The sequence below is a fragment of the Bubalus kerabau genome, chromosome 17, assembly GCF_029407905.1.
Source record: "Bubalus kerabau isolate K-KA32 ecotype Philippines breed swamp buffalo chromosome 17, PCC_UOA_SB_1v2, whole genome shotgun sequence".
Taxonomy (NCBI): Eukaryota; Metazoa; Chordata; class Mammalia; order Artiodactyla; family Bovidae; genus Bubalus; species Bubalus kerabau.
This window is the reverse complement of record NC_073640.1, coordinates 17,838,241-17,852,554: the sequence shown is the minus strand read 5'-3', so window position 1 is coordinate 17,852,554 and position 14,314 is coordinate 17,838,241. Positions and strand designations below refer to the sequence as shown.

At 59.3% G+C, this 14,314-nt stretch overlaps 1 protein-coding gene across 1 annotated transcript; it reads right to left on the bottom strand.

Annotated features, from left to right (window-relative positions):
• Positions 1–891: 891 nt before the first annotated feature.
• TUBB3 (tubulin beta 3 class III) lies at positions 892–12,602 on the bottom strand. The gene is made up of 7 exons (XM_055551114.1): positions 11,653–12,602; positions 10,668–10,744; positions 10,373–10,550; positions 8,841–9,372; positions 3,632–3,740; positions 3,052–3,162; positions 892–2,300 (listed from the first exon to the last, which is right to left on the bottom strand). The coding sequence occupies exons 1-7, from the start codon at positions 12,600–12,602 to the stop codon at positions 1,225–1,227; spliced, it is 3,033 nt and encodes a 1,010-aa protein (XP_055407089.1). The 3' UTR covers positions 892–1,224.
• Positions 12,603–14,314: the final 1,712 nt, after the last annotated feature.

Sequence of the window (14,314 nt, the reverse complement as noted above, 5' to 3'; positions counted from 1 at the left end):
GCTGGCCGCCTTCAGGGCCAGCAGTGCAGTGGTCTTCAAGCCACCCAGCACAGAGCAGGTGCCCAGAGCATCCGCTCATGCCTGAGCCCAGGATGCGGGCCCTCTTGGGGCTTCTGTTCCCCGGTCCAGATCAGCCCCTTTGGCCTCTCTTTGCTCAGGTACCCACCCGGAGGGGGGCATGCAGGAGTGTGCTGGCTTCTAGGGGTGGGGTATGAGGAGGCTCAGGGCACCAGGGTTGAGGCTCGTCCAGCTCTGTGCATGCTTACCTGGGCCCCAGGCAGACAGCAACTCTGGGTTCCATTTCTCTCTCTGTAGGAGGAGGGGGTGGCCAGATTTGCTCCTATCTGTGGGACCCTGGGTGCCCTGCAGCCATGGAAATGATCTCCAGAAGGCACGTGGGGCCAGAACTTTGCTCCCAGCGCCCCTGCACCCAGGTGCGGTGGCCACAACTTGCTGACCCAACCAGCCCTTCCCTGGGGTTCAAACCCCCACCTTCCAACACACCACATTTTCTGGGGGAATCCTCAAGCTCCTTACTTCCTCACATTTGTTTGGTTCTCGGCCACCTGCCTCTAACGTCTGGCACACAGAGAGGCCAGGGGAAAGCTCTCCAGCATGAGTCACCCTGGAGGGTTGTCCTGTGCTGCCTGAGAGCCCGTCTGGGGTTTGAGGATGAGGCTCCTCCAGGCATGGCCATCTCTCCCAACACCACCGCCAGCAGCTCCCCTGCCATGGGCAGCACCTTGAGACACCTGCAGTTTCCAAGCACAGGCCTGTCTCAACCCCTCCCACTTGTCACTTGTCCGGCCTCTGCCAGGCCTCCCCATCTGCCCTCCTTACCTCTTCTGGCCCCATCTTTCTAGAAAAAGAGGAAAACTCCAGCACCCGGCATGGGTATCTGACAGCAATAAATTTATTAAATATCCCCCCCAAATATAAACAGAAACCAGTAAAAAAAAAAAAAAAGAAAAAACATGAAACATCAGGCCTGGAGCTAACAATAAAGCAGAGACAGGAAACGGATTTGACCTAAGGCCGAAGATAGCTGAGAGAACTCACGCAGGGCAGGGATGCTGTAAATACTGGAGGAAAAACACTCGGGAGCCCCAGGGTGACATGACTGAACCTTGTGGGGGTAAGATTGGGGGTGTGTCAGTGGCTACATGGCTCGGGGGACAGACCACTTGGTCCTGGCCGCAGCCGCGTCCCACCCCTTCAGCTGCTTCACTTGGGGCCCTGGGCCTCGGATTCCTCCTCATCGTCTTCGTACATCTCGCCCTCCTCCTCGGCCGTGGCGTCCTGGTACTGCTGGTACTCGGACACCAGGTCGTTCATGTTGCTCTCGGCCTCGGTGAACTCCATCTCGTCCATGCCCTCGCCCGTGTACCAGTGCAGGAAGGCCTTGCGCCGGAACATGGCCGTGAACTGCTCCGAGATGCGCTTGAACAGCTCCTGGATGGCCGTGCTGTTGCCAATGAAGGTGGAGGACATCTTCAGCCCACGGGGTGGGATGTCACACACAGCCACCTTCACGTTGTTGGGGATCCACTCCACGAAGTAGCTGCTGTTCTTGCTCTGGATGGCCAGCATCTGCTCGTCCACCTCCTTCATGGACATGCGGCCTCGGAAGACGGTGGCCACGGTCAGGTAGCGGCCGTGGCGCGGGTCACAGGCTGCCATCATGTTCTTGGCATCGAACATCTGCTGGGTGAGCTCGGGGACGGTCAGCGCCCGGTACTGCTGGCTGCCGCGGGCAGTGAGGGGGGCAAAGCCGGGCATGAAGAAGTGCAGGCGCGGGAAGGGAACCATGTTCACAGCCAGCTTGCGCAGATCGGCATTGAGCTGGCCCGGGAAGCGCAGGGAGGTGGTGACCCCGCTCATGGTGGCCGACACCAGGTGGTTGAGGTCCCCGTAGGTGGGCGTGGCCAGCTTGAGGGTGCGGAAGCAGATGTCATACAGCGCCTCGTTGTCGATGCAGTAGGTCTCGTCCGTGTTCTCCACCAGCTGGTGGATGGACAGCGTGGCGTTGTAGGGCTCCACTACCGTGTCTGACACCTTGGGCGAGGGCACAACGCTGAAGGTGTTCATGATGCGGTCGGGGTACTCCTCGCGGACCTTGCTGATGAGCAGTGTGCCCATACCTGAGCCTGTGCCGCCACCCAGGGAGTGGGTCAGCTGGAAGCCCTGCAGGCAGTCGCAGTTTTCGCACTCCTTCCGCACCACATCCAAGACCGAGTCCACCAGCTCGGCGCCCTCTGTGTAATGGCCCTTGGCCCAGTTGTTACCAGCCCCACTCTGACCTGTGGTGGGGAGGGCAGGGGGGATACAGACGGGGTCACAGCTCCAGCACCGGCCTGAACAGCCCACCCCAGAGAGCAGCCGAGGAGGCAGCTCGGTGCCTGTTTTGCCCTCCATGAAGTGGGGGCATGCAACTCTCACTTCCATGGCTCTTCGTGCCAGCCACATTGTGTGTAAGGATGTAGCCCCCAGCACCTAGTGCTGTGGGATCTGGACACAGACACAGCTTCTGGAGCTTCTGCTTCTGCTCTGCCTCAGGAGGAACTCCTAGTGGAATTGATCCACCCAGCCCTCCAGTCCACCCATCCTCTAGCCCACTGTGCTGGAAGGGTAAACTACAACCCTGAGTGCCTCGCAGCCCAGGATCGGGATGAGGGCCATGCTCATGCATCAGGTGCTGAGCTCTAGGAGGTGAAAGTGGGGTGAGGCCCTCCCCCTGTCACCGTCACAGGCATGAGGACTGGCAACCCCTGACCACAGCAATGCGGTGTACTCATGAGCTGGTGTGCTCTGGAGACCCCATCCAGCTCTCTAACATCCTGTAAGCTCTGTTGCACACACCGCACTGCTTGAAATCACAAGTGTCTGTTTCCTGCACAGAACTCTTTCTCTGGGACTCTTTCACTGCAAATCAGGGAGCTCAGTGATGCTCTGCAGCACTGTGGGCAGAGGTAACTCTGCCCTTGTTTCTGTTGATCTGGTTTTGCTGGTGGTGGGGTCCACCATGAGAAGGTGGAGACAGGGGAAACTTACCAAAGATGAAGTTGTCAGGCCTGAAGAGGTGCCCAAAGGCCCCAGACCGGACGCTGTCCATGGTTCCAGGCTCGAGGTCCACCAGGATGGCCCGAGGCACATATTTGTGTGCTGAGGGGAGAGGGGTGGGTTACATGGATCACAGAAGCTGGGCACCCCTTCTGCCTCCTAAATCCTGCCCTGGCCTGCCAGCCTCATGCTCTCACCTAAAAGCTTAGACTCTGGGATCAGAGAGGCAGGGATCACATGGTTGACACCTGGACATGGGCAGGTGTCTCTGAGGGTACCGTTTCACACCAGCTTCTGAATGGCCTCTGCCTGACCTCTCCAGATAACCCCTGCTCTGGACCCTCCATGGACCTCCTGAAGGGTCTTTGGGACTCTGCCCAGCACTGGTCATTCCCCTATGTGTGTCTCATGGCCATTAAACACACTTGCATCTCACTAGGGTGACTAGGATTCCTTGTTTTACTCTGTTAGTCTCCGGTTACACCTGCCAGCCAAGGGAAGGAAGTCAGGGATGCTGGGACCCAGCAGTCAAGGCCCCCACCCCACCCCCACCCAGTCGAGGACGACTCACAAGAAGCCTCGTTGTAGTAGACACTGATGCGCTCCAGCTGCAGGTCCGAGTCGCCCACATAATTGCCACTGGGGTCTATCCCGTGTTCATCGCTGATGACCTCCCAGAACTGCAGGGAAAGGAAGGGCCAGTTGGTGGCCATGACCCCTGGCAAAGCCCTCCCTTTGGTAGCCTCAAGGCCTTGGTACAAAATGAGGAGTGTGGACCCAAAGCCTGCACTAGTCTCTTTGAGTGACTTTGAAAAAGAGCCCCAAGTTCTGTCATCAAGAGAATTGTCATAATAAAAAATATGCATGTCCATGGAGACCAGAGTCCTCAGGGTGGATCAGTGCCCAACTGACACAGACCTGGGCCCCAGACCCAGATCTGCACTTGCTGACAGGGGCCTTGAAAGCCCACTTTTCCATGAGGGGGTTAGTAACAAACACCCACCTGGGGTATTTTTTTTTCACTTCCCTCTTTTCAGATGAGAAAACTGAGGCCCAGGAAGGTAAGTGATGGAGACCAGGCCTAGGATATGCAAACCCCTCAGTGTCGAGCATAGGCCGTCCAGTGCCAGGGCCTGGAAGCAGCCCACAGCAGCAGCCTCAGCGCACAGGAGCCCTGCATGGGGAGTGACTCACCTGGGCTCACCCAGCCTGTCTGAGCTGAGATGGCGTAGCCCCAGTTTCAAGGGCTCACTCACTGCAATGCAATCTGCTCTGTTTGCCCTGGGCAGAACCCACAGCTCTTCTCTCAGGACTAAGGCAGGACAGGGTCTTGCTTGCAAGTTGGACCACCCCTTCCCAGCGTGACCTCAGCCAACCCCTGAAGCTTCTGTGTCTCAGGGCCTTGGGCCTGAAGGCCCAAAGGCCTGAAGATGAAGTCTGATTGCTGTGAGAATAAATCCAGTTACTCTGGATGGGGTTTGTTGCTGTCACTCAGTTATATCTGACTCTCTGTGACCCCATGGACTGTAGCCTACCAGGCTCTTCCATCTATGGGATTCTCTAAGCAAGAATACTGGAGGGGGTTGCCATTTCCTTCTAGAACCAGGGGATCTTCCCAACCCAGGGATCGAACACAAGTCTTGGCATTGCAGGCAGACTTTTTATCCGCTGAGCCACAAGGGAAGCCTGGTCCTGGTTAGGAGGAGAGGCTTTTGCCCTGAACACTCTTTGGTGGTTTTTAATTTTTATCACGTGCACATGTTAACTTCTCAAAAGAAAAGAAAAAGATTAGTTAAAAATTTTAAACTTTTTTTTTTTTTTTTTTTTAATTTTAGGGACCTCCCTGGTGGTCCAGTGGCTAACACTCTGCACTCCCAATGCAGGAGCCCAGGGTTTGATCCCTAGTCAGGGAACTCAGATCCTACATGCCGCAACTAAGACCTGGTACAGCCAAATTAAAAAAAATATATAAAAAATTAAAAGACTTTAAAATTTTAAAACCTGAAAAATATGAAGAGTCATTATTATCAAATGCACAGAGGAATCTTGGCAGTTCACCTGGAAACAATGTTGGCAAAGGTCAGTTCTTAGCTGGTCTTTGTGATTTGTGTCACTGATAAGTTTTCTTCTTTCTCCCTGCATTAGGTATGTGTTAATGCTGTAATTGGAGGTGTCATTGAGGCCTTCCAGGCCTGATCAGAGCTTTAAATCACTGCTTGGCTCCAGGACCTTGGCCCCACAGCCCTGGGACATCCACAAGCCCCGTAGAGAAGGAATGAGCTTGAGACTGCAGGTGAGGGGGCGGCAGAGAGCGACTCAGTGGCCCAGCCACCAATACATCTATGGAGAGTTCTCTGGAACTCATGTATGGAATGCATAGGCTTCCAGAAGGCAACAGACCAGAGTGAGTGCCACCTCTCAGGACCTCCATTTTCTCATCTGTAGACACGATGACAGTACTCATTTCAAGTGGTCAACTCAAGGCCTGACAAATAAAAGCATTCAGCAAATGTTGGTCTCGCCAAGTTAAAAGTCCTTAGGTTGCTATTTAAATTTGTCAAGCCTTATTCACTGATAAGGACTTTGCTGGTGGCTCAGACAGTAACATCCTTGGGGGGGAAGGCACATGGCAAGGATATTCAGGGTAAAAACGGGCACCTCACAACAGATGCTGTAATTCTTATGCATAGGTGGACATGCACAGAAAATGGACTAGAATAAGGGAAAAAACTTGCTCCACCCAGAACAGGGGGACCACTAGGGGGAGGTGCTTAAACAGGCACTTTAGCCTTATCTGCAACGCTTCAACTTCCTAGAAGGGACACATGTTAATAATAGCTTTAGTAGTTAAAACGAATATAAATTGCAATTTAAAATATTATTAATAAAAGCTTAGCAGAATATATTACATGTATTATATAACATTAATAAACAACAAAATACTATATAATAAATTAAATAATGCTTATGATCATCACCACAGATGAGAACTGGCGCGTGGACCCCAGGGTCCAGGCCAGACTCCTATTTCACACACGCAATTGTAGCTCCCGCGGCGCTGTCCGTGGTGCTGACGGTCGCCGCGCCCACACCTGGGGCGGGGAGGCAGAGGGGCGCACACAGAGGAGCCCAAAGCTAGCTGAGTGTGCGACTCCAGAGGGAGGGCTGGCCGACTCCCGGGCTTAAGCCCCTCTAGGACTCCACGCCCTTCCCCACCAGGCGCAAAGCAGCAGTGGGCGTGTGGGGGTGAGGTCGGAAACCAGAAACTCCCTCCTCCCATTGGCTGTCACGGCCAGGGCCGTCTCTCCGAGGCCCCGCCCAGCGGTCAAGGAAGGGGGGGCAGACAAAGGCTCCGGGACCGCCCTACCCGCTAGGCGAGGGGGGTGGGGTACCCTGACTCCTCGCCCCGTGGTGGGGGCTGGGGGCTCCCCGCCCATCCTGATGTGCCTACACAGGCCTGGATTCACACCCGTGCCCTGCGGGGAGGGCAGCACCCTGTCTCACCGCAACCTCGAGAGGCGCAGTGAGGGACGCACCTGGCACAGTGCCCAACACGTAGTGGTCACTGTCATAAATGCTGTCGCATTCTCTCCTAGCCCTGATCGCCCAGACTTCCCCTCCTCCCTCCATAACCCCTCCCATCCCGACCCCACCCGCAGCCAGGACCCTCCCCATAGCAGGCAGCCTGCCTCCAAGTAGGGTAACAGCCTACCTGTAACAGTCTGGCGGCACCCCGCCCCGCCCCACCAGTCAGCGGCCGCTGGCAACTGGCGGGAAAAGTTTGGTCTCCCTCCGCCAAGAGCCCACACCTGTGTGGGAGCAGGAAACGGCCAGACCCTGTCCACAGGCTGCTGTTGAGCCCCTGTGCAGGCAAATGCCCCCGCCGGGCTTTGAGCTCTTCCAGCTTGGTTGCCAGGTGCTCCAGGGCAGGGGCGCCCAGAAGGAAACCACTTGACTGCCTCCTTTGCTCACTGCTTCCCCTCCTCCCAAATCCACTTCTCTTTTGTACTGTTACAAAGCATCAGATACTACTTTTAAAAACAAACATGAGTTAAGGAAATTAACCTCAAATGAATAAGAAGTTATGAGGAAAACCCAAAGGACACCGAACTTGAAGCAGGAAAAAAATCTCTGCAGAGGACACTGCCCAGCACTCAGGCAGCTGTCCCTGTCCCCCTGCCCATCCCCACCCCACCCCACCCCGCCCCTTGGGGCTGCAGCTGGGCATGAACCTGCCTTTGCCTGATCGGTGCCCATGCAGCCACAGAAGGAAACAGAGCAACCCGACCAACACTTCCCCAGGCTTTCGATGGAACTTGGGTTGCCCTCCTTCCCGTCAGTGACCCCTGACCCTCAGAGGAGCAGATGCTCAGGGCAGGCCTGGCCCCTGTGGCCACAGTAATGAGTCTTTGGCCCCTCCTGCCCGGCCAGGGCATCTGTCAGTGACGGCCCCCAGAGGCCTGATTTAATTTGAGGCCTTGGTCCCCCAGGCCTCCCCTCCCCCAACTCCCTTCCTCGGGCAGGCACAGCTGTCTCCTCAGTGATTAGGGTGTCTCCCCACCATGCCCTCCCCCCATCCGAGGCGCCACCACCCTAGAGCCCAAGTTGCAATTTACATGTCAGCCACGTGGCTGCCCCAGCCCTGTTGTAATTAGCTTTTTGTTCTTGCCTGGTTTCCATGGCAACAGCCTCCTGAGGAAGGCTTTCCTGGTCCCTTCCCCTCCAGGACCTGTCTCCTCCCACTTTCTCCTTGGGGAATCTGCTCCACACCATCCCCGCTGGGCCCCTGGCCTTGGTGCTGACAAAGGGCAGCAGGCCCCACCCACCCAGCCTGAGCCTCGTGCTGGGTGGGCACCTGCGGGGACCGAGAGCCGGAGGGCGGAGAGGCTCTGTCTCCTCTTGCTGTGTGACCTTGGGCAAGGAACAGCGTCTCTGGACCTGGGGATACGACACTTGCCTCCTGGGTTGGGGGCGGGGTGGGGGGGAACGTGGCCTGCGAGCCTCAATCCCGACATCTGTGAGGGGGGGCTAACAATGGAGGGGAGGGGCCTAGCGGGGAAGCAGCTCTGGACCGCGCCCCTCCAGCCCGGCTTTGTTCCCACCACCGACCCCTAGAACTGCCGTCCCTAAGTGGGGTTGGGGGAGGGGTGGCCCGGGCGGTGCTACGCCGGGGGAGAGCCCCGTCCTGGACCAAGGTCATTCTCAGTCCGGGCACAGTTCCTTCCCCAACAAAGGAACAGGGCGGGGCCAGGGAACTGAGGGTTGTCAAAGCTAGCTGGGAGAATGGGGGCGGCTCTGAACGGTCGGGGGACATCAAGCTCCTGGCGTGGGAGGGCAAAGGGAATCGTTATGGCTTTTGGGGGAGCCCCACCCGAGCCTGTCCACCCCACCCATCTCGCCCGAGGCCGAGTTGCGACCCCAGAGAAGAGGGCCACGCCCAGCCAGCGCCTTCCACTTGCACCTGCAGCGGCGGGGGGCTGAAGAGTAGGGAGCCGCTGACCTGCGCTGTGCCTCCGGCAGGCCCGAGGTAACCCGGGCGGGGCAGCGGAAAGGCCGGGGTAGGACTGGCAAAGGGACGACTCGGCGTCCCGGCCGCCCGCCGGCAGCGGGGACGATCCCGTCCGTTTCTCCTAGGTTTCGCAGTGGTGAGCCGGGCTTGGAGTGCCGCTGTGCGCACACAAGGCCTCCCCGCTGCTTCCCTCCCCCGGGACCCGCTCGCGCTGGGGACGCGGGACACGCGCCCACTGCGGGGCGCGGCACACAGGGCCACGCAGCCTCACCTTGGCCCCGATCTGGTTGCCGCACTGGCCGGCCTGGATGTGCACGATCTCCCTCATGCTCGGTGCTATGGCGGGCGGCTGCGAGACGCGAGCGGACCGGCTGCAGCTGGCTGCGGAGGCTCTGCCGCCCCCGCCGCCCGCTCTTATAGGCGGGGCCCCGCCCGTCTCGCCCGGCACGGCGTCATCGCGCGCGGCCAATCCCGGGGCGCCGCCGAACACTGCGGCACCGGCTGCAGCAAGCATCCGCGCCGCGCATCCCCGCTCGACCGCGCGCTGCGGCGGCGCCGCCTCCCTCCGCCACCGGGTCTCCGGGCTCCGCGCATCCGGAAGGCGGGGCTGGTGAGCTCCAGGGAGGACAATAGAAGCCCCCCTTGGCCCTTGGCCCCCGCCCCGACTGCCGTCTGCTCCCCTCCCCAGCGGGAGCCTCACCCCTCGGCGCAGCAAGGAGGGTCTTTCTTGTGCACACCTGATTAGGGACCAACCCCATGTTCCCACATCGGAAGGCCAGAAGGGACGCCTCCCAGCACCCCTCCTTTGTCAGAAGGGGCAGACCAGGTACTCTGAGCTTTGCCCGCAGCCTTTGATGGTGGGGGAGGCAGGCAAGGCTGCAGCGGGCACTAGATTCTCTCCAGAAGAAAGCAAGCTGGGGCAAGGCTCCTAGACGTCTGAGTCAGGAGGGCGGTGGCTGCAGGAGTTGGAGGTGGGTTCCTATGGCAGTTCTGTCACTGCTCATCTCTGCAGTGGGGTGCCACCTGCCCCTGCTGCCCCAGGGCACTGCCATGACATTCCAGGTGGACCTATTTCGATTGGGCGCTTTGTACCCCTGCCAGACACGCACTTGGACGTAGCTGCTGCTTAGTGAGCAATGGTGTCCAGGATTGTCATAAGGACACACACAAGTCAGACACAGAACTATCAGCCTGGGGGGTGGTGTGTCTGACTCACTCCTTGCTGTCACTCGTACCCCTGGAGTCTTGATCCAAATGAGGCCAAGGAAATTCAGTGGGTGGGGAGAGGCTCTGTAAGGAGTTAGTGTTTGCAGCCGGGAGAGGTCACTGTCAGAAAAGAGGAGACTCACGGTACACACCCTGGACGACACCACCAGTCTCCTGAGGTCACAGGGTAGAGTGAAACTCCCTACAAGAAAGCCCGTCTTACATTTCAGTGACAAAAGCCTCTGGAAGGGTTTCAGCCACAGCGTGTATAGCCTGTTCCCATGTGCTCACACTGCTTGTGGGTGCCCCTCTTTCCCCTCATGAAGCTCCCCAACTTGGCAAGTCTGGAAAGGGTCTTTTGTTCTCAAGAGATGCCCCTCCCCCACAATGTGTCTCTGATGTGGTTTCCTGTGTTTGGTTTCCAGCTGCCTGGGGCCCCTCCCTGTCCCCGTTCAGGGGGTCCTTTTCCCTGGAAGGAAGAAGCTTTGCACCCAGTTGAGCAGGACCCATCACCCACCTGCCGCCCTGCGGGATGGCTCCCAGCCAGGACCTCTCCCCCTCCGTCCCCAGAGGAATTGAGGCTGGCTCGAGGCTGACTCATCGTCCATCTTCCAGCAAAGGCTGGCCCTGCCGGGAACCAGCTCCCAGCCCCGAGGCCAATAGTCAGGTGGCGCTGCCAAGGTAGGGGACTGGCCAGGGGGCTGCAGGGCTGGCTGGTACCCTGGCTTTTCGTCCATAAGCCTGTCCCAGCAAGAGAGTAGGGCATATGCTCCGTCTGTGGAGGAACAGGGTGGGGGTGGGGTAGAGGGAGGACCCCGCCCACTCCCCTGGGGCTTGGACGCCCGGTAGCCCCTGGACAACCACACCCTATTCTGGGCAGCTTGTCTCACACCTCCCAGGGCTGGCAGGGCACTGACCCTTCTCCCAGCAGGATGGAACTTAAGAGCAGACCCCAGCCTCCGGGCCACCCTGCAGCAGATATGGAGGCTGAGAGAGGGCCATGTTCTGGCCAGAGTCACACACGGGTCACCATGGTCCTGCCTCTGCTGCAGCTGAGGGCAGCTGGGAAGTGCCAGGGTTTTGTCACAATGGAGGTGACAGGGCGGGGGACCTCTGGGCTGGGGTTTGCACCACAGACAGAATGCAAAGACACAGGATGGAGTGGGTGTGACTGGGGTCTCCTTGCCCTCCCCCAGGTGAGTCCTCTGACACTGGGGGCTGTGGTGTCATGACCTGGGCAGGTGAGCCATGTTTTCTGACTGGCTCCTGGGACTTAGGTCTTACCCCTCTTCACCACACCCCCACTCCTCCGCCCCAAGCTTCAGGCAACTTCCGGAAAGAGGCAAGAAAGATGGGAAGGAGGTTGCACCAAGCATCACGTTTATTAATACTGCTGCACTGCTTCCTGGCCCTGGAGCCTGCATACTAGCTGCTGGTTCCCCAGAGCAGGCCTGGCTGGGGTGTCTGCCGAATGCATGTGCTGCTGGCAGACGGGCTGAGCCCGGCTCCCAGTCACCACAGAGCGTTAGAAGAGAAAAGCCCCCACTGTGGCCCCCCACCTCCTCCTGTGCTGGTCATGAAGTCCTTGGAGCGGGACTTCCCACAGCTTTGGGTGGGGTGGGGTGTGGGCACCGGCCCCAGAGTGGGGCCCCAGTGGAGGGGTGGGGGCCCTTCTTTCTAGGTGTGGGAGGCCGTGCCCCACCACCTCCCCAGCCTCCTCATTCTGCACAGCCTCCTGGAAAGTCCTGCGATTCCCCTCTCAGGCCTCCAAAGGCCTGTGCACCCTCACCTTCAGGGATAGTCTAGCCGATCCTCTTTGTCAAGGGACTGCCCCGGCCTCACAGGCGTGGGGCACACGACGGCACTGCCACCCTCACCAGGAGCACTGCAGCACCTCTTGGAGTGTCTTCCGGAGCTCCTGGCTGCGGAAGGCATAGATGAGGGGGTCCACAATGGCATTGCAAATGATGAGGGCCAGGAAGAGGTTGAAGTTCTTGAAGATGCAGCCACAGGTGGGGTGCTGGGGGCAGAGGACGATGAGCGAGAGGTGCAAGAAGAAGGGGCCCCAGCAGAGGAAGAAGACGCCCAGCAGGATGGTGAGGGTGGCAGCGCCCTTGAGGCCAAAGCCCTGATGAATGGGGCGCTGCCTCTTCTGGAGCCGGGCGATGCCCCGGGCATGCTGGCAGGCCCGGGCCAGCATGTGGACGTACAGGATGGCCATCAGGGCCAGCATAGCTACGAAGAAGCCAACGAGGCACAGCAGTACGACCTTGTGGTTGTAGTAGGTGATGAAGAGCAGGCTGGTGAGGATGCTGGCCACCCAGATGGCCGCAATGATCCTCCACGCTCGGGACAGCGTCACAACGCTGTGGTACCGCAGGGCGTAGAAGATGGAGATGTAGCGGTCCACAGCAATGGCACCCAGGAAGCAGAGGCTGGACACCATGGAGCTGCAGATGAGCACGTCGATGACATTGTCCAGCTGCTGCACCACGGCCGCCTGGGTGGCCAGGACACCGGCCTCCAGCAGCAGCATGACTGCCGTCTCCAGCACGTTGCTGACGCTCACCAGCAGGTCAGACACAGCCAAGCAGCAGATTAAGTAGTACATGGGGGAGTGCAGGTTGCGGTTCTTGGCGATGGCAGCCACTACCAGCACGTTCTCCACGAGACTCACCAGCCCCAGGCTGAGAAAGAGCCCATCAGGGATGGACACCTCCAGGCACTGGGGCCCCGTCCGGTTGGGGGCCGGAGTGAGGGGGAGGGTGGCTGGGGGCGTGCAGTTAAGGGAACCCAGCAGCCGTCTCTGGGAGCCGAGTGCAGGCATCGTCCCGCAGGGAGCAGGAAAGGGTGCTTGCTCTCAGGGTCCTGCTCAACTCATGGCTCCCCTGGGAGGGGCCTCACACCACCCCCTCCCTGGCTGGACAAATGTCGGCCCAGGCATGGCCCCAAGCTCGTGGGGCCAGCCCTCTGGGCGCAGCGTCGCTCTTCTGTCCTCAGTCTGCCTCTCCACCTCTTCCCTGGATGTGTGGTTGCTCACAGGCAGACATTTCTGGGCCGCTTGCCTCCTCCTGTCCTGTGGGGACCTCCTGCCTTACCGGGCCGTGGTAGGCTGAGGTCCAGGGAGAACAGAACCTTCCTTGGCATCTTTAAAGTCGTCACGGAGTCCCTCCTCCTGAGGGCGGCCACATGATGGGCGTGTGCCGGGCTGCAGCGAGGTCCGCCACCAGGTGGCGCAGGCGGAGCCCAGGCCTGTCAGACGGAGGCAGTCCGGCCTGCGCAGCGGTCGGTGCTCAGCCAACGGGTGCTCCAGGTGATGCAGGTGGGGGGTGGGGGGCCTGCAGACCTGCCTGAGACCTCCAACCCTCTTCCAAGCCCGACATAAAACCATTACCTCCTCCCTGAAGCCGTCCAATCTTGCCTCAGGAACCCCCACCCTGGCCCTAGCCACCCTCCCTCCCGACTCATGTTAAAGGCTGGCTAAGGGCAACCCCGCCCAAGGACTCCCAGCCCCTTCACCACACGGTGGCTTCTCCCTGGGGTGCGGGGGCGGAGGGGTGGGTACAGCCAGTCCTTCCCTAACAGCCCCCATTTCCTCTGTGAAAGGTCACCACAGCCGGCCCAGAGCCAGCAACCACTTCAAGGACAAACCTTTGTCTGCAGCCGCGTGCCAGCCCCCCAGCACTTTCTCACTGAGGAGTGCGTGGTGCTGACGACAAACCCTCCTAGGAGGAGGGCGGGGTATACAGGCCGGCCCCACCGGGGGTGGTGGGGGAGTCAGAGGTGGGCCAGTGGGGCTGGTATGCTACCGGCGCTGGTCTGTCAGGGTCTCTCCTCCTCTGCCAGACGGCCAAGGCCCGCACCTGCCCCGTGCCCTCCTCCCTTCCCTTTCCGGGACTCACATGGCCCTCTCCTTTGTGGCTCTGTCGGTGCTGTTTATTGAAGCTCATGGTATGTGAGAGACAGTACACAGGTTATAAACATGCAGGTTGGTGCATGCCGCACCCAGCACCCTCAGGACTGCAGCACTCCATAATCAGTCAACCTAACATGACCACACCAGACTCTCCGGGGCGCCTCCTGCCCAGCAGCCACTCCCTGACCATCGTTTTTGCCATTTTAGAACCTGATCCATAGGACTCAGGGCCCTTCCTCACTCAGCACTGAGATACTCTCTTGGCTGCACTCAGTGGTCAGCAAGGCACTGGCCAGGTGGGCATCTGGGCGGCTCCTATTTTGTCACAAACATTGCTGCTGGGTGACACCACCTGGTCAGAGCCACACTTTCAGCTTTGGTAGATTCAGGGAAACCCTTTTACCTGCTGGTGGACTGTTTGCCTATTCCTGGCTGGGCACGAGACTCACACCCCCGTGTAGAAGAACCAGGCACGGGGTGCCCCCCTGGTGGACAGCCCCCAAAGGAGAAAAGGGTCCCAGAAGAGGACCACGCAAGAGCCATGGCAAGGCCTGTGCTGGGATCTCGGCCCTGAACCGGCCATGCAAGCCTAGGACTCCCCAGGTACCAACCAAGGCCACTGG

Excerpts from the sequence above, each read along its gene's own strand:
- TUBB3 (XM_055551114.1), bottom strand. The coding sequence starts at position 12,602 with ATGCCTGCACTCGGCTCCCAGAGACGGCTGCTGGGTTCCCTTAACTGC. Across the intron at positions 3,741-8,840 it reads GCAACCAGATCGGGGCCAAG|TTCTGGGAGGTCATCAGCGA; the intron begins GTGAGGCTGCGT and ends CTTTCCCTGCAG. Across the intron at positions 2,301-3,051 it reads GCCTGACAACTTCATCTTTG|GTCAGAGTGGGGCTGGTAAC; the intron begins GTAAGTTTCCCC and ends TCCCCACCACAG.